Consider the following 23,960-nt stretch of genomic DNA (forward strand, 5'->3'; position numbering starts at 1 on the left):
TGTTCCTTAAATGTAATAAATGCCATTATAAGAAAAGTTAAATACTTGTAATCGTTTTCTTATTTGCAACATAATGCTGTACATAATAAATGATAAAGCATAGAATATTTTTTTTAATTCTGCACGTGATCATTACAATGATTCAGAAACAAATTAAAGAAAACAAAAAATTAAAGGACATGTCAGGCTTTCTGGATAGCCAACTTGACCATTATTTTTTTAAGAGTCGCGTTCGTGAAACGAAAAATTCCGAAATCAAGCCTCGTTTTGAACACTTCATTTCATTGGACGGTTTATGCAGAGAGTCGCGGTAAGTTTGAAGAATTAGAACAAAAACTCAAAGATTTTGTTAAATTTAGATTATTTTATCTGTTTTTTATTGAAAACTGACGGCAATGCATTAATTGACATCAGTTCTGTGTGCCTTTTGTTTTTGAAAAGATGTTATTCGTTGGTCACACAGTATTTTCATTGAATTGCGAAGCTTATTTTTAACGCATAGATCTTGATTTAAGTTGATTATGCTTTATATTTATAATAATAGTAATCGGGCGTACATTTATAGGATGAGGTAAGCACTTTCAACATGTCGGAGGGAAAAGTTATCCCGGTAAGGGTCGCTGTACGTGCCCGTCCACTCATCCCAAAAGAGACGAATGAGGGATGTCAGGTTTGTGTCGGTTTTACTCCTGACGAGCCACAGATTATCCTTGGAAAGGACAAAGCCTTTACATACGATTATGTATTCAACCCATCACAAAGCCAACCATTCGTATACCAGGAATCAGTATTCCCACTCATTAAACATATATTCAAAGGTACGTTTAAAATATTTAATGTGTAAACAGTCTAGACAAACTCCAAAAATGGCGTGAACTCCTTGGCTCCGTCATGCATAGCGGCAAAATGATGCCCTATGTTAACAAACGATGGATTGTTGTTCGCTTTCTCCTCAAATACGACCAATTAACAGGCCGTATTTAGTAAACTATATATATAGCTTTAAATAGCAATTTTTGTTAAGCTAAAAATTGCTTTATTTAGCTATTTATATGGTTATTGAAAATGTTTTTTGCTGAAAATAAACAAAAAGTCGCATGTATTTGACTCTTCATATTTGTAATATGGGCTATCAAAACAATGACCAAAATCAAAGAAAGTTCTAACTTTGCAGCTTTTGAATACTTTTAAGCAAAAAGAGAATTTCTATTGTAAGACTAACTATCCACTACCTTCGGTGCCTTGAGGCAAGAAAGGATGATTGCTTTCATTGTGCCAACTGTTAAATTTAAATTGTTATTTGTTTTATAATAAAAAGTAACTGTATCAATTGCTTTATATAGCCCCAAAACTTGTAAAACTTTGAGATACAAAGTTTCGTTTGATGGTGATTTTTACATGCATTAATTTAAAAAGGGTGATTTTGTATATCGTCACTGCACCAAATTGCTTTAGTTTACAGTTCTAAAAATACCTTTAGATTAAAATTTATGTAAAATAGTGATAAGCTATACTGAATAGCTTAATAAAGCTTTATAGCTATTTAAAGCTATATTTTTAAATCAAGAGAAATGGCAAAAGGGCTGTATTTAGTAAACTGTGAGTGGATTTCAATTTTTGTTGAATAAATAATTGCACTTATTTAGCTATTTAGTGGTTATTGACTTATGTATCACCTCGTATTCTCGCATAATAGTGATTTTGGATATACGGCATAGAATTCATTACAATCAGAAAAATTAACTTCTTAACTTATTTATTGTCTCCTTGATTTAAATTTCATGCCATTCCCAAAATAAAGATGCTTAGATTTTACTTCCAAGAAATTTAAATCGTATTTGTTTTATGAAAAAAAAAAAATTCACAAAAAAAGATACTAATAAAGAATTTTTCTTTACCGTGATTTAAAAAGGGGGATTTTTTAAAGTTCTCAAGTTGATAGTTTACAGTTCTAAAAATGTTTAGATGATAATTTATGTTCATATGTGATGATAAGTAGGTAAATAATGGTGGTGATAACTCTCAATTCAGATGTCGTACAGGATTACAATATATATATATGACGAAATTATATTATGAATGGGTAACACTCAGTCAATATTTAACAGTTACAACATATACCTGTATTATTCAATTTTACATATTTTTTCCCTTTTATCATGCGTATTTACTTGCCAAACGTTTAATTTTCTCTGTAATTGATCTAACTTGAAATATGAACTTTGAAAGTGAATATCTCTCCTTTTGCAAATAAAATCGAAAATCTAACAAATACGATCTATTCAGATGTCTTTTATGTACCATATCAAAGTATTGGTATAATTGCCACACTTTCTAAAACTTTGCATGGACAGTTGTTGTAAACCTATAAAAATTGATATTTTTATGTACCTGCGCATGCACAGACTCTTTTTTCGGAGCCCTTTTCAGTCCCAGTTTCTTACTTCTGTTAACTTCGTTTTTGGAGTTCGTCTAGATAATGACAGCTTCTTGTTTCTTAATATAGCTAAGTAGATCCAACATTTTTTCCTCTCCATATTTTGCAAGAATATAGTGCTGACTTTAATCTGTTGAAACCAGTAATGCATGTTTGTATCCTTTCCACTCGGGGAGCATTTATTCTAAGGCTGGGCAAAAATATCGATATTTCAATATATTGCAATACAATGACAAAAAATATCGTATAGCATCGAATTTGTAATACGATATACAATATGCTTAGATTAGAATTTTGTCTTTAAATATATACATGGACTTATGAAAGTTTGTAATTAAGCCAAACAGTAAGACAGAAGTTGTTTTGTGGAATCATTTGCATCAATGAAATCAACAAGATTTTTTTCTCCGTGTTTGTTTTATCATAGTTATGTACATTTTGCATTATAAAATATAAATTAAAGTAAATATAGTAAGAAAATGCCATTTTAATTACATTGAAAATATTGTTATCGCAATACAGTTAAAAATATCGATAAACAGCATTTTTTCATTTATATCACACTGGTTGCATTGGTTATTTTTACAATTATATGATTCAATGAGTTATTTTTGCTTACAGTGGGTACACATATATTGATCTACCAATTTCTTGTGTCATGGGGGTTTTCATGACTTTTTTCATGGTTGAAGTAATCTTTATAATCTTTGACTAATTATGCTTAAAATTTGCTCTTGCAGGATACAATGCTACTGTATTAGCTTATGGACAGACAGGAAGTGGTAAGACATTTACCATGGGAGGATGCTATGAGGCATCACTTAATGAAGATGAAGTAGAGATGGGGATTATTCCCAGAGTAATACGAGAGCTATTTAATGGCATCACAGACAGACCTGATTCTGAGTTTACAGTGAAAGTTTCATACCTAGAGGTGGGCTTTTTTTTTCTTCAGAAAATACAATTCACACCAGAAGTATAGAGTATACATCTTAAATTAAGAAGTGGTATATACATATTAACTTCAATAGGTTTGAATCAACAGATTTCATTTTATATGTATTTAATGTACTCTGATCTTTTTTTCTCTAGCATATTCAGCAGTGCAAATTGAATTGAAAAGGGGGATATTTGATATTGTATGAGCTACATTGGTTTTTGAAATTGCAGATCCATAATGAAGATATAAATGATCTACTGTGCCCACCTGCTAAACGTGAACCATTAGCCATAAGGGAGGATGTGAATGGACAGATAAAGGTATTTTAAATATTATTGTAATGACTTTACAGAGTATTTTTTAGGGGGAAAAGATATCAAGGTATTACATGGTTATTTGGGTAAAGTGGTTGAGCAAGACTCCTACAGGTTTTTAGCCACTCTCTCAATGATAAAAGAATTAATGATTTTTATTTATTTTGTAGCTACCAGGTTTGTCTGAGGTGGTAGTGGAAAGCTTTGAAGAAACCATGAACTGTTTACAAAGTGGTTCAAGTGGACGAACAACAGGTTCAACAGCCATGAACACACATTCAAGTCGTTCCCATGCAATTTTCACAATTCAAATTGAGCAGAAGAAAAGGCAAGATATGTAAGTAATATTTGTATTTAGTAGTCTTTCATGCATTGCAAAAGAAACATATTATAACTGATGACCATTAACCTATATGAATACAATTTCTACAATAGACTGTGTCAGATAAGATTTGTAGATAATTTATAATTACTTTTAAAAATGCATGCATTTAAATGTAATTGCAGTATAAGTCATATTTTGTACCATATTGTTTTTTAGGGATGATGTTTGTAAGTGTAAGTTTCACTTAGTTGATCTGGCTGGATCAGAGAGGGCCAAGAGGACACAGGCAGTAGGGGAGAGGTTTAAGGAGGGCGTCAACATTAACAAGGGATTGCTGTCACTAGGAAATGTCATCAGTGCTCTAGGAGAGGAGAGTCAGGCCAGGAATCACATTCCTTACCGAGATAGCAAGCTGACAAGGTTACTGCAAGGTATGTGCATACTAGTATTGTATGAGCATCTCAGTATTTCTAATTAGTGACACATGGATAGACGGGGAACTAGAATTACAATTATTAAATTTTTTACAAGGTATTAGATTTTTAAAAATGAAAATTGCAGTGTTATTGTTACAGTGAAAAAATAACATTGTTTGTTTTTATTCAGAATATATATAAATTCATTTTTTCAAAATGCATATGCATGTATGTTTTTCCAATACATGTATTATTAATGTACATATCTTATTAATATTCCTGTACGTCTTACAATATTACCGGTATTTACTAGTATATGTGTGCATAAGTATATGTCAGTATTTTGTGTAATTGTTCTTCTAGACTCGTTGGGAGGAAACAGTTATACTCTAATGATTGCCTGTGTGAGCCCCGCTGACTCTAACATGGAGGAAACCCTAAACACATTGAGATACGCTGACCGAGCAAGGAAAATCAAAAATAAACCTATTGTCAACAGAGATCCTCAGGCTGCTGAGATATACCGCCTTAAACAGCTGGTGGGTGTCTGAGATATTTGACACATATAAGGGGAGATCAAAATGATCTGTCATATAAAAAAAAAACAACATGCAAGTTTTTATTTTTACAAAAAAAAAATAATGCACATGGGGGATTAAATATTTTTGAAATTTTATATGACTAAAATGAGAAGGATTACTTTCAAAACAAATATTAAATCCCCACGACTATTTTTGATGATAGCCCAAGAAAAAATCAGTGGAGAGGGAAGGGCATGGTGGTCATCCGTCAACAAGTTTGAGTATGTGTTAGTAATAAAACATGTAAATATAAATAATTTGTATGATCTCTTAATTTTACAGGTGCAACAGCTCCAAGTACAACTTGTCAATACTGGTGGAGGCGTATCATTAATGTAAGTGTTTTAAAGATTTGCATTTTAATTGTATTAAAATAAAATAAATTATAATTATATTTTTGTGTTACTTGCCTCCAATTTGCATGTAATACATGATGTGAGAGATAAGATTCTCATGATAAATATGACAGAAAAAATATAGATAAAGCAATTCCAGTTGATATTTATTTTAAAGGTATGGGAGGTATTAAAGGGAGATAAAAGTTTCTCTTGTTTCTAGATGGTTATGAGTGAGTAATGACATATGATTTAATTCAAATTAGTAAATTCATGGAATGACCCCCCCCCCCCCCTAAAAAAACAAGGATAAGACAAGACATTAATTGTGATTCCTTTGGTAGGCACTTTCATTATTTTTTCTAAATTACTAAATTGTTGTTTGATTGATAATTTTTTTTTTATCATATTGTAGGAGTATTGACACAACATCTTCCTCATCTTCATCTGAAGATCTCAAATCAATTGCAGAGAAGAACAAACAGTTGGAGGTAATAAAAGCATAATAATGTTTTGGGAATAATTTTTTAACTCCACACTTGAAAAAAAAAGGTTTTCATCAGATCCACCAGAAAGTAGTTAAGAGATTGGGCAATTTAAATTGATTGCTAATACATACAATGTACATAAAACAAGATTCATTCAAGCACTGTTACAATTGAAATTAATAATAGCTGTCCCTTTCTGCTAAAACCCTACTAATCCAATTTTAAATTCATATTCAGATATTAACTAGAATTAATTTTCAAATATTTTTTTACATCCTTAATGTATATACCTCTTTACCCAGGAAGAGAATAGCAAGCTTTCTCGTGAGCTGCAGAGGGCTGTAGATCAGAGCACCAACATGTGTGAGAAGGCTATCAGGCTGGAACTAAAGTGTGAGAAATTAAAGACCAAGCTAGACAAGCTCAAGTCAGACACAAAGTAAGCTATCATTTAAGTCACAAGAAAATTTTAAGGACACTACGTTAAGGTCAAAGGAAAAAAAAATTATCATTTAAATTTTTGAAGTGTAAAACTTGTCTAATCCATACACCACTGATTCCAATGATATTGGCCAGATTTAATAGACTTTTTTTTTTTAATTTACATTTAAACTTTTGATCATATAAGATAAGATTTTGGAATACACAATGTCTGGATTTTTCAAATTTCACCTTATTTTCTTATGACTCGAAAATGTTAGCCTTTAACTTTATTTGGACAACAATGTTTCTCTAAAATGTAAGGCTGTTACTTTACAGGATAGATCTTGAAGTTCTTGGTACCAGTATCAATGCAGAGCAAAACCCAGAGGCACAAGAACAAATAGAGAGAATACGAACATTGACAGTCAGCATACATCAAGAGGAGGTACTTTATCAAACATTTTTATTCTTATACCCCAACAAAATCTAGGGAGGTATATATTTATTGGAATCACCACATCCATCTGTTGTAAACATATAATTTCTGGAGCTTAATTAGATCTGAAATTACATATGTTTAATATTTTTGTGTCCTATTTGAATATAAGCACTGCATGTAGTGTTTATATCGTTCATCTTTCATTCTGTCCTAACATCTGTCTGATACACTTAACTTTTTAATCTTGATCCTCCAAGTGACTGTAACCTTACTATTTCCATTATTGGTTTTTAATATTTTAGCAAGAAGAGGGGTCACTATCAATTGTTGAAGAAGAGGAAGAGGTATATTTACATTATCAAAAGACATTTAATGCATTATTAATAAGAGCAAAATCTCTTATTTACTTTTTCAATTGTTTCATAAATGGTGCAACACTTCTTTTTACATGAGAAAGTACAAATTAAAAAATAAATATCAGACTATTGCCTAGATTGAAAACTACATGAAAAATTAATGTACTTGACTGTGTACGGACTTGTCAGATATTGTTTAATTCATATGTAAATACATGTACTTCTGTAGGAAAATGAAAATGATAATCCTCCTGAAACCCCTGACAGCCGAGCTCGCTCTAAAGAGTTCACTCTCCGCCAGGCCAAAATGAATAGGGAACTTCAGGAGCTAAATAGATTACTGGAGACAAAGGAAACCCTGGCTACCAAAATGACGTTAAACGATGACCAGATGAAGTCAATCCGTGAACAACACGAAGTGAGTGTTTGAATGTTATTACTAGATAGTTTATCAGATATGCTGTACTGTAGATTTTTTTGATACAAAGTGTTGTAAAAGAGTTTGCTAAAACAAAAACAAAAAAATTATTATGTCCATGTTGATTAACACAAAAACAATTTTACACAGAGTTTTATAATAACTTGCACAATGAACACATACCAGAAATCGGATTGATAATTTGTTTTTCAGTCCCAGATGAAAGAGTTAGAGCATCAATTAACTTTAGCACAAAAACAAAAGGAAGAAATGCAACAGGCTTTAGATGATGCCAAGAGTAATGCAAATGCAAACAGGTACACTAATGTATTGGAATTTTTGTATTTAATATCAAACTTTCAGAATTTTGGTTTCTTTACCATAACCATTATTGTTGAAACATAACAAAAATACTGCTCTTGGGAAATGAGTACAATTTGTCAAATTAAGAAAATTTAGGCTATCTAAATTTAATTCCCTGGTTCTCAGGCCAATTTTCTCCAAAACAGATGCGGGAGGGCGGCATTTTATTTTTCATTTTATTGGCAATAAAGTAGATGAGGGAGGTATTTTTTTTTATTTTAATTTCTGAATTTTCTTTAACATCAAGATAATTTTTTTAATCACAGATATACTTTCCACTTCTGGTCAAAATTTCTGCTTTATCCATTGCTTAACAGCGTGTAAACATCGTAGGTAATGTCCTCGAATGTATTTTCAAACAAAGTAGCCAAAATCTCATTGTAAATGGCTACCGGAAGTGATATTTGAATACTAAACTACAAAACAAATGAGGTCGGAATTTTTTTTCCCGGATTGGTCTCCGCAATACCAACTTTTTATTTTATCAAAAATACAATAAAATCGGCAATGCGGCTACCTCAAAACGGATGCGCGCGGGCCTGAGAACCAAGATTTCGATTTTATATGGCCTTAATTGAATGCATTGAACATTGACAGAGTTGCTGAACAGAGAAGATTGCGCTTGAAAGAGTTGGAACAGCAAATTTCTCAGCTACGCAAAAAGATGACGGAACAGGAAAAAATGCTAAAAATGAAAGACCAGAGAGACAAAAGTGTCTCCAATCTCCAGGGTGAAATACAGGTAAATACTAGACTGGTACAAACGTTTAAGTTTTAAAAGAAATTTTTTTTTCAAAAGCAGACTAATTAGGTGATCTCCAGTCAAAAGAATCTCAACAGGTGCAATTAAAATTCACAAAGTTTTGACACTACTCAAGAAAATAAATATTCCTTAAAGGCTATACCCGAAGATAGGAATCTTTTCTTTTATACTTATAACATAACCTTGAGAAAAATATTTCCTGAAAAGTATTAAACATGCTGAGATACAAGAGTAGTTGAGACCATTCATGATTCATTTGAAAACTTTCCTTAATTGACAGGGGTTAAAACATCAGCGTGTGCAGTTGATGAAGAGGATGAAGGAAGAATCTGATGATTTCAGGAAGTTCAAACAACAGAAAGACAAGGAGGTAGCTCAGCTGATGCAGAAAGACAGAAAAAGACAGTTTGAGATCGCTAAGCTGCAGCGTCAGAATGAACGACAACAGTCTGTACTGAAACGTAAAAGTGAAGAGGTAGGATAATGGAAAGACTTCACAAGTCTTCAATGTTGTGGAACAATGTAGTGTTTTATAGTATGGCACAATAAAACTTGATGTAAAAAGAAATTTTATACTATCTTGTGTTCATATTTCAGGCTGCTGCAGCCAACAGAAGGTTAAAAGAAGCATTGTCAAAACAGAAGCAGATCCAACAGGAAAGGGCAAATAAATTAGAGACCTACAATTCATCTTCCATAGGAAATAGAGTCAGGGTATGTATAAACATGTATATATCATTTTTTAAGAAGTTTTCCAATTATATTACAAATATAATATTTTTATCCATATGCCCTGAAAAACTGCCGAATCACGCCGGATACAGTTATGTTCCCCGGAAACAGTTATGTTGCCCTCCCGAACACGGTTATGTTCCCTCGCGTGCAATCATTCTGCATATCAATTACGTCGGGTTCGAAAATCACAGAGGCAGTTGCTAAGCAAACGTAAACAGTTCCGCGAAAGTTAAAAAGTCAAAAAAAGGTCTGCGATTTGTTTATTTTAATTCAGAGGAATTAGATAATTTAATTGAGGAGAAAAATTCTTTTAATACAACAAAGGCTATCAACACAAGTGTCAGCATACTGAAATCATTCTGCCATGAAACAGGACGGGATATTTCGGAATTATACTCAACGCCGGTACATATATGTGTACATAGTGTTCGATAAATATGTTCGATGATCGATTTGGGTTCAGTGCTTAAAAATGTTATATACCATATATTACATGGCTTAATTCTCGGGCAGCAATACCAGAATATTTGCCCCTCGGTGACAGGAAAGCCCTGGAGTGTTATGTCGCCCTCTGCCTGCGGCATCGGGCGACATAACACTCCAGGGCTTTCCTGTCACCTTGGGGCAAATATTCTGGTATGCTGCCCTCGAAGCCATGTAATATATGTATAATATATATATTATGCAAAAATATTTTTTTTTATCCTCCTATTTATGATTGGGGCAAGACTGTGAACTGTAATCATACTTTTTTTAAAGTAGGACTTTTTTATGCAAAGGAATATATGAACAGTATTGCATTAATTTACAATTGATTAAATTTGAATGCAAAATGGAATGTGATTCTTTTTAATTTTCTGCACAGTCCTGGCTAAGCCATGAATTAGAGGTAAGAATCAGCATTCGAGAAGCTAAGTACCATCTGGAGAGCTTACTAAATGACAGGAAGGAAATAGCCAAACAAATCAAAGAACTGAAAGAGAGGCTAGAGGATGAGACCGATGGTCCACCAATCAAAAAGTTGGCATGGTTGGCAGAGAACGGTGACAAGACAGAGGTTAGCTTCGAAGTGGACAAGATGAACAAGGAGCTGAAAGTTCTGGAGGGAGAAATGGTGCTGAGAAATGCTCAGATTTCTGAGCTACAGCAGAAAATTGTGGACGCTGACCAAGGTTTGTTCTGTTTCATTTGGAAATTATAACAGAAGAGATTAAAAGTTATCTTTTCTACTCTGTAGTAGTAAATGTACATTTAATACCTGGAAGTTCATTACAAAAATTGTTGTAGGGGCTTTATTGCTATAACAACATTCTTTGAATGGAAATTTAATATGCATAATTTATTTATAGATATCAAGGGCAAGATATCCTGGGACACTTTGCACACGATGGTAGAGGCTAAATGTGCTCTCAAATGGTTGATGGAACAGGCAGTGTCTTCTAAAACAGACTTGACAAGGACGCAGGGAAAACTAAAGGATTCTGAGTATGACGACAAAGACCTCAAAGAGGAGATTGAGAGGTTAGAAAAGGAACTATCGGACCAGTCAAATAAACATGAGAAAAAGATCACAACACTGCAGAAACAGCAAGAGGAGAAGGTAATCTAAAGAAAGCTTCTCAGTAATTATTAGGTTAATTTTTATATGTCCTACTGATGCTCTCATACCTTACATGATGAGGACTGGAAATTTAAGGAAGCTTTAATATTGATTTTGTGAACCATCAAATTTTTTTTAACATTACCTGGGATGAAAAGGAATAGCATATGATATACATGTAAATTTTTGTAGTATAAATAGACACATAAGTAAAAATCCTTTGTATTTATCTATTTGGTAGGTGCTTTTCTTGTTGAACAAAATAAAAGGAAGTGCTAATGTTGAATCTGCTGATGAGGACCTGAAGGAACGCCTAAAATTTCAGGTCAGTACAAACACGTCTTTTAAGGTCTGAACAAACATTTATACTAAGAGAACAGTTGACATAATGTAGTTGCTTCTGGTTCAGCTTACTAGTAAATGTCGTTCAAAATAATGCATCCAATCTGACTGGTTTAAAGCCTGCTATGTGGTGGGAGACAATTTATGATGAAAATACAAGATCATAATCAAGAAAACCGTAGATCTGAGTAATGACACCTTATAGGGAGTGATAACCCTACTCAGACCTGATAATTTGTGATGTCCCCCTCCTAAACAGTCTGTATTTGTATATTGCACACAGACTTATTACTATAGGAAGTCATATCCATGTTTATCTGGTTGATATGTGAATTTATTACTTGATTGCAGGAGGGGGAAATAGACAGACTGAGCTCCTTAGAGGAAGAATTAAACAAGAAATCAGAGGAGTGTGAGGAACTGAAAAAAGTCAGTAGAAAGGTCAAGTTACTGATACTTTAATTTAGATGGTTTGTCTTTGGCATTAGTATATTTTACAAAGAATCATTTTTAACATTTGTCATTAAGCAAATGACCAGAGCCATGTATCAGAATAAAAGAATGGCCCTTCTGCCCAGCATTGATGATCCCAAGTCATCACCATTTCTGTCACCCACTCCAAAACCTAAGGTATATTATTAAACTACATCAACAGTAATTACCATGTTCATTTTGTTTGTTTGTGTGTGACTGTGTGTTTGTAAAGTCTCCACAATTATTTCAGAATTTGAAAAGAATGATTTGTTTAGAGGCCTGTTTAAAGAAATCATTTTTATGTTGTGTATATTCTTTTTTTTTTTAAGATAAAGAAAAAGAAAAAGCTTGAGGAGGAGGCAGAGGAGGACTGGGAGGAGACAGAGGAGGAGAGCTTCCTCACTGAGGATGACTCCAGTGATGAGGACTGGAGAGCTACACCAATGTACAAGAGGAAAATGGCCAGCAGGAAGACCATGGGTGGAGAAAATTCTTCAATCAATGACAAGTCAACCAATGACAAATCAGCAGTGGAGACATCACAAGTGACCAAAGTAAGGGGAGGTCTAAACTGAAGGAATATAAGTAACATTTAGAGTATATTAGCTGTTGCTTATTATTGGCAGTTGCACAGTCTACTGTACTTAATAATGGTTCATAGCAAGAACTCACTCATGTCATCTTGGAATTAGATGTTAAAAGTTTTGAGTTAGGTTATTAAATTTATGCACAAACTGTATGTTCAAAACTAAGGAAAAAGTCAGGCATTTACATCGTACGTATACATTATTTCATGTTATTCATACATCAAGCATAAATACTTCAATTGGAAACTTTTTCTTGCTCTCAGAAATCCAGTTCATCTGCACTGATTTGTAAGTGTAAGACTAACTGCAGCAGTCGAATATGTTCCTGTAAGAAAAAGGACAACATGTGTACAGACGGATGTGGGTGTGACGTCAGCAAGTGTAAAAACAGGGAAGCCAACTCTGACCAGGAAAATGTAAGTGTTATAGACTGACGTGTGCATACAGTAGTAAGGAGAAATATTTATTTAGAGGTTAGAGATTAGCAAATTCATTTGGTAAAGATTTTATATTAGATCTGATGCCTTTTTGTTTTTCCTTCAAAGTAATAATGTAAGAGTTTGAATTTTGTACAAACCATATGATTTATGGTCATACAGTTAATGAGATTCATAATAGGGCTTCGTTTTATAGAAAGAAGATGGAGATCCACAGGCCACTCTGAACAGTACATATAATCTGGAGGAGACGAGTGCCAAGGAGAACACTCATAAGAATCCATTAAAGGATTTAATCAGCTTCAATGAGGGGAACCGCAGTTCTGATGAATTCGTTGTACCATCTGCTGTTAAATCCAAAAGAGCAGAATCTAGTGACAGTGTCAACCTCCTGGAAGGGGGAGTCAAGAAGAGGAGAAAACTGTTCAGCACCAGTGCCAGGAATAACAGTACCAGCTTCTTTGGCCCCTTGGAGTGAATGACTTATATGTAGACCCTTTTTATTTGGGTATTTATTTTTCATGATTTAGATGTAAAAATATTTTTTTAATAGTTTTAGATTAAGGATATGATTGGAAGTCAGTAAGAAATGATAGGAGATGAATGGATTTTATGTGTTTTATTGAACTGAGCTACTCATACCTTGTAGTTCATATACACTTTATTGTGTATTGCTTTTCTCCATGTTCTAAAAATGTTTTTCTCTCATTTTCTTTCTCTCTCTCTCTCTCTCTCTCTCTCAGAATGTAACAGCATTCATTCATCAATAAAAACACATTTAGTTACAAATGTATGTTGTATGTACCAGTTACATGTACATCATCACTGAAAAAAGTGCTTCAGAATCCTATGAAGTGTTGTGAATCGTTATATGTTTGAGTTGTTGAGTGACAAATAAATCGAAATTTATGACTGTCCAAAATTTAAGATTGAAAATGTATTTTGTTAGACATTATGGTAATGTAAAATCTGGCAAATTTTTCTCACGAATTTCTCCTTTTTCTCTGTGTCTATAGTTCATTGATTTTGAGTACAATATAGATGTCTCATAGTGTCCACAACACCCTGATACATGTAAAAAACATAAATAAATATTACATTGTATGTTTCTGATACATTAAATGTATATTTTTATCTGTCAAATTATAACCATTACAATGAAATTGAAGATGAATTTTTAGAATAATTTACATACCTTTTAAATTTTGTATTTTTTGCAGCTTGTTTTAGAAGTGTAGTGTATTATTAAAGGTGTAAATATGATTATATATTGAAGAAAAACTATGGACAAGTATGTAAAAAATAATGGTTTAATAAACTCTGACCACATTCTTAAGTGTTGAATTTATTGATCATTGAATCAAAATCCTTTTTAATGAAATATTTTATAAGATTTCATAATCACTTAATCTGTTTGCCCATTTGTCTATTAGTTCATGACAACAATAATACTTATGTCCTATTTTATAAACAGCTAAAAATCTGGCTGATTGAATCGTCCGTAGAGAAACGAATTAGGTCACAATGCCAAGATTTTATGATGAGTAATCACTGTAAATTCAATTAATTTAGATTTGCACAAGAACTTTTAATATATAAAATACAAAAAAATTCTTTCATACCATTTTTGATATCAGAAGAGTCTTTAAGATAAAGATATTGTAATATCATTTAAAGTAGGGTAACTCAACAAGAAACAGCTCTAAAGAGCTATTTTTTATCCATTAAAATCTATTATCCAACTTGTAAGTAATAGATTAAAACAAAACATTATTTTCGTTAATTAAATGTTTTTCAGAGAGGTTAAAATCTGTTTCTGCTTCATCTTTGAAGAAGCAGTAGATCTGTAGTCTTCATGGTGATAGTGCCTAGTGGGAGCATATTAGCACTCCCAAGCAAACGCAAGGAATTTGATCAACATGATTTGTTACTGAATACTAGAGTATTTCGTTGATCCATGATCACCCTCTTTCTTTTGGACAACATGCACTCTTTACGTGGGCATAAATTTGCGTATTTGAATTTTTATCTCAATCAATGGATATTTAGTTGTTGGCTTGTCCATGAATTAGCGCAACAAACTAACGCGGGATTTATTGTATTTATAAATGAATTCTTAGTGTTATTTATGAATTAGCGCATCGTTGTCGGCGCCAAAGCCGCTAAATTACATGTATGAAGCCCACTTTAATAAGTACACAGGGTTGAAAGAGTTATGGAAAATCTGCTGCTTTAGGATGTTTGCTTACACTAGATCGATCTTTTGATCTGCTGTTAACTACCGCATAGAATGAAGTTTTTAGCGGCATGCTAACTTTTGGCTTAATAAAGCAGGTTAGAAGCAGCTTGCTAAAATCTTGATCGCTTAGTTTGGCCCTGCGTATAAATACTGAATACAAGAAAAATAACTTTGATCAGTCTGTACTTAAACTGTTGTTGGATTTTACCAAAATTCTTGCCTATATTATTAGGGCCCCGCAAGGATTTGCGGGTGCCCTATAGTAATCACTCTGTCCGTCTGTCATTCTTCCGTCCACAAATTTTCTGGTTTTTTTTGTAATAACTTTTTTTATGGTTGCCCAATCAAGTTCAAATTTGGTATGGTAGTTCAGTAGGCAGAATTACATATTTTGATGCTAAGTTTGATTCTCTATGTCTTCTGGTTCGGAGCTGGGGTGGTGGGGTAGATTCTTTAACTATGCATAAGAATGAATGGGCAAAGAGAGATAACTGCTTAGAATGTTACCATTGTAAACTGGGAAGGCTGGGTAATTTGTCCTTTGGGATTAATTAACCTTCCACATGAAGAAAATCCTAAGCATTATCTTTATCTGTCACATTGAGATTAATAACTGTACCACGTCTGTCTGAAAATGAACTTTGTTTTGAAGTTAGGTTAATTTTGAATGATGTCTACATTCTCTGAAATATGGATTTAAGATAATGTTCATACTTTATTTTGGTTAAAGTACTGTACACAATGATTGATGATACCGGTAATTTGATTGAATTCAAAATTCAAGATATATATTAAGATATCATTTTTTATTATTACTATTTTATTTTTTTTAATTATTTTTTTTTGGCTGCCTTAATGCTGTTAATTTAATAGGTAATCAGATAATAACCCCATTCTGTCAGAGGTAAAAAAAAAATGTTATTGTAAATTTAGAAGAAAGGGAGCAGTACAATTAATCCCTTGGGATTAATTATCTAGCCTGCTGCAGAAAATTTAGAGGCTTATTTTTATCTGTCACATGAAGATTAATGCACACCTTTGTCTGTAACTGATGTTTGTTTTGAAGTTAAGGTCAATCCTGGGTGATATTTGCATTCACTGAAGGCATGCATTTTATAAAACACCTGCTTAAATTTTTTTTAATACACATTTAATTTAGTTTTTTTAATAAGACATGAGGTTTTCCCTGTTTTATGTAAATACAAGGTTACTATTTACAGGTTTTTATGACATTCAGGAATTACTCAGGAATTATCTTGAAAATTTAAAAATTCAGTTGTTACCTATCATCTTTTTTTTTTTTAAATGTAATCAAGTAAAACTCTTATTCAATGAGATGCACCCTTATATTTCTACCCCTCAGCGGTGCCCTTGCTGACTGGTCAGTTTTCTAGTTAAACGTACTAAACACATATAGAACATGACTTCTCTCTGTTTTACAACGTCATGGAACTGTTTGACTGTTAAAGCTATTGACATACCTTTGAGCAAGTAAAACGCCAACACCTGCTACAAGGTATATATTATATCTTTAGAGGTTTATTGTTGATTGTACGTTTAAGGTTAGTTTTTAAGTGAAGTTGAAAAGTTCTGTGGATACTGAAAAGTCTCCGAGTTGTAGATTTGCAGTCGGTCAAATTCCTGTTCTTCTCATTTAGCATGTTTGGTAGAGAGGAAGAGGGTGTTGCAGTTCTTTTGTTTATTCCCCAATGACAGTTTAAAAAAAATTATGCCCCTGTAATTGAAGATTTTAAGGGCATATAGGTTTTGCCCTGTCCATCCGTCTGTCTAGCTGTCTGTTTGTCCCAATAACTTTAAACTTGCCGGTAACTTTTCACTGGGTACGTGGGACTCTGACCTTTATATTTCAAAGGTGTATTCCTTGTGACAAGACCTTTCTTTTAATACCACCAAATCTGACCTTTTGACATTGGAGTTTGATACACTTTAACGCAAAATTAACAAGCTTTTTCGCCGGCCATAACTTTTAAACGGTTGATTATTTTATTGGATACCAACATCCTTGACTTTGAACTTTGACATTCTTAAAAAGAATTTTTAAAAACCTTGGCCATAACTTTTTAAGGGTAATGGCCAGAACTTTAATACTTCACATAATTATGTAATTCTCGTGACTAGATCTTTCATTGGATACCAACAATCTTGATCTTGTAGTTTGACCTACTTTTAAAAATCTTGAACCTTGACCATAACTTTAGAAAGGGAATGGCTATGGCTTCCATACTTTAAATATGTAATTATTGTAAGAAGATCTTTCATCAAATACCAACAACTTTCATCTTGGCCCTGGAGTTTGACCTACTTTAAAAATCTATAACTTTGGTCATAAGTTTTGAACAGTTAGGGCTAGGACTTTCATCCTTCACATATGTAATTCTTGTGACAAAACCTTTTCTTTAGAAACCAACAACTTTGACCTTGACCCTGGAGTTTGACCTATTTTTAAAAACTTTAACCTTTGCCATAAGTTTTGAACAGGTAATGCTTGGTCTTTCATATCTCACATATGTATTTACAAATTTCTTGTGAAAAGGGTTCAAATCCCACTGTGGGACGTGGTGTCCAGTCTTCCTTCGGATAAGACCGTATAAACCGAGGTCCCGTGTCACAGTAGGTGCTGACACTAAAGAAAAGATCCATCACTGCTCAATGGCCCTAAGTGCCGAGTATAAAACAAAATTCTTCGGGACTTTTGCGAGAAGCACTTACTTTTCAGGGACGTAGCAACAGGGGGGGGGGGGCAGGGGGGCCTGCCCCCTTTTTTCCCAACCTTACTTTTATTATTGAAAATGTCCATTGAAAGGTTGGTTGCGCCCCCCCCCACTTCTAACCACAGTATAGTGATATAAAGGAAATGTAGTAGTGTATGACAAAAAAATTGAAAATGAAAGGAAGTTGGCCTTGAAAAAACTTGGCCACTAGCTTTCATATTATACAGGTATATTCCTTTTGTCAAGACCTTTCTTTCGGTTCCACCAAATTTGACCTCTTGATCTTGGAGTTGGACACACATTTACACCAATATTCCAAACTTTAACTTTGGCCATAAATTTTGAACGGCTGGTACTAAGACTTTCATACTTCACATATGCATTTTTTGTGACAAGACTTTTCATGGGACACCAACAACCTTTTGACCTTGACGATTGACCTACTTTAAATAAACGTTAACATTGACCTTAACATTTGAGCGGTATAAGCTAGGGCTTTCATACTTCACATATGTAATTCTTGTGGCAAGACCTTTCATTGGATACTAACAACTTTGACCTTTTGACCTTGGAGATTGGCATACATTAAAAAAAACTTTAACCTAACCCATAACTTTTGAATGGTAAAACCATTCTTTGGGTACCACCAAATTTGACCTCTTGAATTTTGAATTTGACACACTTTTACACCAAAATTCCAAACTTTTGATACAAACAATTTTTTTCTTTGAAAAAGATTTAATATCATGTCACAAGTTTAGAAAAGTGGATAAATAAGAATTAGAAAATGAAATAGACTAAGAAAATATAAGTAATATTTCAATGAAAAAACAAATATAGACAAATAACATTCAGTAAAGGTTTACAGGTGAAAACAAATTTCAGAATATGTTACCTTGGTGCTAAAAGTGTAGTATAAACTTTAGAAAAATATACCAAGCCAGGTGAATTTGAAGAAGAGGAACAAAATGACTAAAAATTAGCAATATCACATAGGCTGATTTTTACAATTTAGCTTTTCCTAATAAAATTTAAAAAACACATCTTGTTGTCATTCGGGGTATATATTTTTGTTGTTTCGTCCGTCTGTCTGTCTATCTGTCTGTCTGTCTGTTTGTCCGCAAATACATTGACCTTATCCTTAACTTTTGATTTAGTGGAAGTATGATTTTCATATTTCACATGTGTATTCCTTGTGACAAGATCTTTCTTTGGGTACCACTGATTTTCACCTTTTGACCTTGATCTTGGAGTTGGATACACTTTTAAACAAGAATTCCAAACTTTGAATTTAGCTATAACGTTTAAACGGTAGATACTAGGAATTCACACACTAGTATGTATTCTTTGTGATAAGATCTTCCATTGGATACCAACAGCTTTGACCCTTTGGCCTTGACCTTGGAGATTAACATACTTTTAGAAACATTAAACCTTGGCATAGACTTTTGAACGGTAAGGGCTAGGGATTTCATACTTCACATATGTAATCCTTGTGAGACAACTTTTCAGTGGAAACCTAGAACTTTGTCCCTAACCTTAGAATTTGACCTTATTTTAAAAAAAACGCTAACCTTGGCCATAATTTTAAATGGTTACGGTTTAGGCTTTCATACCTCACATACGTAATCCTTGTGACAAGATCTTTCTGTAGAAACCAACAGCTTTGACCCTTTGACATTGATCCCCTGGAGTTACACCTACCTGTCATAAACTTATCCTTGGCCATGACTTCTAGACAGGTGGTAATAGCTAAGGCTTTCATAAATCATAATTGAATTTTTTGTAAGAAGACCTTACTTTGGGTACCAACCTATTTAACTTGCTTTTAAAAGAAAAGTTTGATCTTCGCTATGTTGCCATATGGAGGCATCAGTGTTTCACAAACACATTTTTTTTCGTTGAATTAAATGTTGAACTTAATATTTGTATTGTAAAAGAGCTTCCACATATTGTTCTAGCGTAAAAGTAAGCCATCAATTGTAACAGTCAGTGCTTCTCGCAAAAGTCCTTTAGTATGTTTCATTGTACCAGCTAAGGTTTCAGATCAGTAATGTTAGCAAAAGAATGACCAGATTAATGTTTCTGGAGTAGGTTAAAGTTTGATGCCCTACATCAGTCAGAATTTCTGAAATGCAGGAAGGATAATTCTAGTATGTTTCATTGTACCAGCCAAGGATTCAGGTGCTGCAATTTCAGCAAAGGATTTACCAGGTTAATGTTTTTTGGAGCAAGTTAATGGCTCTAGCCCTTATTGTTCAAAAGTTAAGGCCAAATTTAAAGTCTGTAAAATGTATGTCAAAATCCAAGGTCAAGGTCAAAGTTGTTGACATCCAATGAAAGGTCTTATCACAAGAATTACATATGTGAAGTATGAACACCCTAGCCCTGACTATTCAAAACTTATTGTCAAGGTTAAAGTTTTTCGTGAGAAATGTCCAAGGTCAAGGTCAAAATTGTTGATTTCAAATGAAAGGTCCTGCCACAAAGAATTGATATTTGAAATATGAATTTTCCAGTATCTACCGTTTAAAATTAGGGCCAACGTAAAAATTTTGATTTTTTATGTAAAAATGGGTCAAACTCCACGGTCAAGTTCAAAGTTCTCGATATCAGTTGAAAGGTCTTGTCACAAGAATTAAATATGTCAAGTATGAAAGCCCTAGTTCTAACCCTTCAAAAATTATTTTCAAGGTTGTATTAGGAAAGTAGGTCACTCTATGTGTAACTCCAAGGTCAAGGTCAAAGTTCTTTGTGTCCAATGAAGCGTCTTTTCACAAGGATTACATATGTGAAGTATGAAAGCCCTAGCCCTTACCGTTGAAACGTTATGATCAAGGTAAAGTTTTTTCATAAGTACAAAAATCGTCAAGGTCAAAAGGTCAAAGCTGTTGGTACTCAAATAAAGGGTTTGCCACAACAAATCCATATATGAAGTATAAAAGTCCTGGCTATTACTGTTCAAAAGATATGGCCAATGTAAACGTTCGGAATTTTTGTGCAAAAGTAGGTCAATCTCCAAGGTCAAGGTCAAAAGTCAAATTTGGTGGTACCCAAAGAAAGGTCTTGTCACAAGGAATACACATGTGAAATATGAAAGTCATACATGTAGCTCCGCTAAATCAAAAGTTATGGGCAAGGTTAAAGTTTTTGCGGACAAACAGACAGAGAGAGAGACAGACAGACAAAAGGACGGACACGGCAAAAACTATATACTCCCAAAACTTCTTTTACGGGGGCATAAAAAGTCCTAGCATGTAATTATAAACCACGAGAAAACTATTAATAGGAATAAAAATCTGAAATTGAGATAGATTTTGGTCTAAGTCATGCTGGTCTCCAGCATATCAGACGATTACAATTTAATTCATTTGTAGGAAAAATTGAGTTGACTTCATCACAAAGTGAATTTGGTTTTTGGAGAACGGTGCTTTTGTGGTATAAAACTAAGCTGGCAACTGAAACAATATCTAGCTGAATTTTTTGTAAACCACGATGGACAGCTTAGTCTCTCTATTGTTTGGATGATGAGAACTATTTCTGTTTCATTTTAATCCAATAAACATTATTCTCTATTCAGATTAATGGATAAAGAAAACTAATTTTTTGCTTCTACAAATATATTGGACCTGATTACCAGGAACCATGTACAAGTCTTTGTCCCGCGGCATTCTTAATCTTATGGGAGCTATAAAGGTCTTTCCATCGCAGAACGTCGTATAGTGAATCCATTTAGTAATTTATTGTGAACACTATTTTTTGAACCGTAGTCTCTGATACTTACACATTATTTTTTTCTGAAAACATTAACATACATTTTGTTTATCAACGATTTAAAAAAAAATAATAATAAATAAGTCTTACAAGTCATTAATAACATATAGTGCAGTTTAAACACGTACGGATATGGTTTCAGTCCGATATGAAAATTAAATGTGTTCCGATTTAACTTCAACGGAAAAGCAAAGGGCCTGGACAACCGTCTTACTTTTAATTATTAACTTACATGAACCGAAAGCACAATGGTATCGGTTAGTATTAGTCATTGTACTATATATGTATTTATTGTTTGATTTTCTAGTTTTAACAAACAAACATTACCAATTTCTATGAAATGGTCCATGGGTAATCTTTTGGAACGCCAAATCAACTTATAATCAAATATTTGCACCTATCTTCAAATAAATTGTACCTATCTTCAAATGAATTTTATCTATCTTTAAATCAATTGTATCTATATCTTCAAATGAATTATATCTTTAATTCATTTGAAGATATATTTGATAGATACAAATCCAATGAATTGAAGATAGGTATAATTGATTACAAGATAGGTACAATTGAAATGAAATTATCTGTAATTACTAAGATATTGGCAATAATAACTACTCCTTTTATCATACCTCATTTCCGGTATATGTTTTTCGCTCACTTATTGATATACTTGATATTTCAATGAGTATATTATGCTTTTTGCACATTTTTAATTTACTTTTATTTCTCCTTTTATCCTCGTTGTCGTCGCTTTGTAGGTTTTGTGCGTTTCCCTCCATGTTCAATATTGTCTCCAAATGAGCGTTCATTATTTTCAAGAACACAATACGAATTGTACCTTGGTATAATTGAATTGTAGCTATCTTCAAATCCTTTGTGGATATGTCTTAATTAAACCTATCTTCAAATCGATTGCACCTATCTTTGAATCAATTGTACATATCTTTAAATCAGTAATACTTATCTTCAAATGAGTTAGAGATAGGTATAATTCAACTGAACCTATCTTGAAGATAGGTGTAATTCCATTAAAGAAAGGTATAATTAATTTGTACCTATGGGTATAATCATTTGGAGATAGATATAATTATCTGCACCTATCTTCAATTCAATCGAAGACATCTTCAAATGTATTGAAGATATCTTCAAATGAATTGATTATTTCTTCAAATGAATTGAAGATACATGTAGGTACAATTACTTAAAGATAGGTGCAATTATCTGAAGATAGGTACAAATATTTAAATATATGTTAATTTGGCGTTCCATAAATTTTTGTTACCTTTTCCTCATCTTGATCTATTTTTAAGAATATCAGATCTATTGGATACAAATGCTCTACGTACGATCAATTTCTAAAACTAGGTAAGCTATTGACAAACAAGTTGATCTGTAATAAAGTCGAACATTGTCTGATATTTTTCATACTAAATGTTAGGCCACTGTTTAAACACTAAATTATCTACAGGTTTTTCTGTTTTTCCCGATCATGACGAGGAGCAAACGGTGAGTGTGACCGGTCGACACAGGATGCTTATTCCACCACGACACTTATGTAGCTTCTGATTTGTAAATTCGTTTAAATGGAAGTCTTAATTTTTCGCTCTACTGGTCAGAGACCAGAAGAGCTTATGTAATAGTAATGCGTCCGGCGTCCGTCCGTCTGTGTATCTGTCTGTAAACAATTTTTCAAAATGCTCCTCCTCGTACAGTTTTGGTCTGGTTTCAAATTTACTTGGCACACAAGTAGACTACACTAAGATACATAATCCTTTTTATTGGTTTTTGATTTCGTTGAAAAATGTTGCCGTGGTTACTAAAAAAAGAAATTACTATGAATTACTTTTAAAATGCTAATCCTCCTACAGTTTTGGTCTGATTTTCAATATAACCTGGCACACAAGTAGACTACTACACTAAGATACATAATTCTGTATTTCAGTTTTTGATTTCGGTGAACGGTGTTGCCGTGGTTACTAAAAACAGAAATTTCTTTGAAATACATGTACATGTACTTTTAAAATGCTACTCTTCCTACAGTTTTGGTCTTATTTCAATATTACCTGGCCACTAGACTACACTAAGATACATAATTCTGTGTATCGCTTTTTTATTTCGTTGAACCGTGTTGCCATGGTTATTAAAAATAGAAATTTCTGTGAACTACTTTTAAAATGCTAAACCTTCTACAGTTTTGGTCCAATTTCAATATAACTTGTCACACAAGAAGACTACATTAAGGTACATAATTCTATGTATCGGTTTTTGATTTCAATGAACGATGTTGCCTTGGTTACTGAAAATAGAAATTTCTTTGAAATACTTTCAATATTACTCCAAGTACAGTTTTAGTCTGATTGTAATATAATTTCGCATGCAAGTATACTACATTGAGATACATAATTATCAGTTTTCTGTTTTTGATTTTGATGATTGGTGTTG

General features: G+C 33.1%; 1 protein-coding gene across 1 annotated transcript; it reads left to right on the forward strand.

Moving 5' to 3' along the window:
* Positions 1-261: 261 nt before the first annotated feature.
* LOC134262795 (chromosome-associated kinesin KIF4-like) lies at positions 262-14,103 on the forward strand. Its single transcript, XM_062745124.1, has 25 exons — positions 262-310; positions 566-818; positions 3,178-3,371; positions 3,608-3,697; positions 3,862-4,028; positions 4,233-4,447; positions 4,796-4,971; positions 5,296-5,348; positions 5,764-5,839; positions 6,139-6,275; positions 6,596-6,704; positions 7,001-7,042; positions 7,284-7,472; positions 7,686-7,789; positions 8,433-8,577; positions 8,879-9,073; positions 9,196-9,312; positions 10,199-10,505; positions 10,683-10,933; positions 11,175-11,258; positions 11,627-11,704; positions 11,804-11,905; positions 12,079-12,303; positions 12,600-12,752; positions 12,970-14,103. The coding sequence occupies exons 1-25, from the start codon at positions 296-298 to the stop codon at positions 13,249-13,251; spliced, it is 3,759 nt and encodes a 1,252-aa protein (XP_062601108.1). The 5' UTR covers positions 262-295; the 3' UTR covers positions 13,252-14,103.
* Positions 14,104-23,960: the final 9,857 nt, after the last annotated feature.

This window comes from Saccostrea cucullata, unplaced genomic scaffold (assembly GCF_032062105.1).
Source record: "Saccostrea cucullata isolate Sc308-1 unplaced genomic scaffold, CSIRO_AGI_Scuc_v1 ctg650, whole genome shotgun sequence".
NCBI classification, from domain to species: Eukaryota; Metazoa; Mollusca; class Bivalvia; order Ostreida; family Ostreidae; genus Saccostrea; species Saccostrea cuccullata.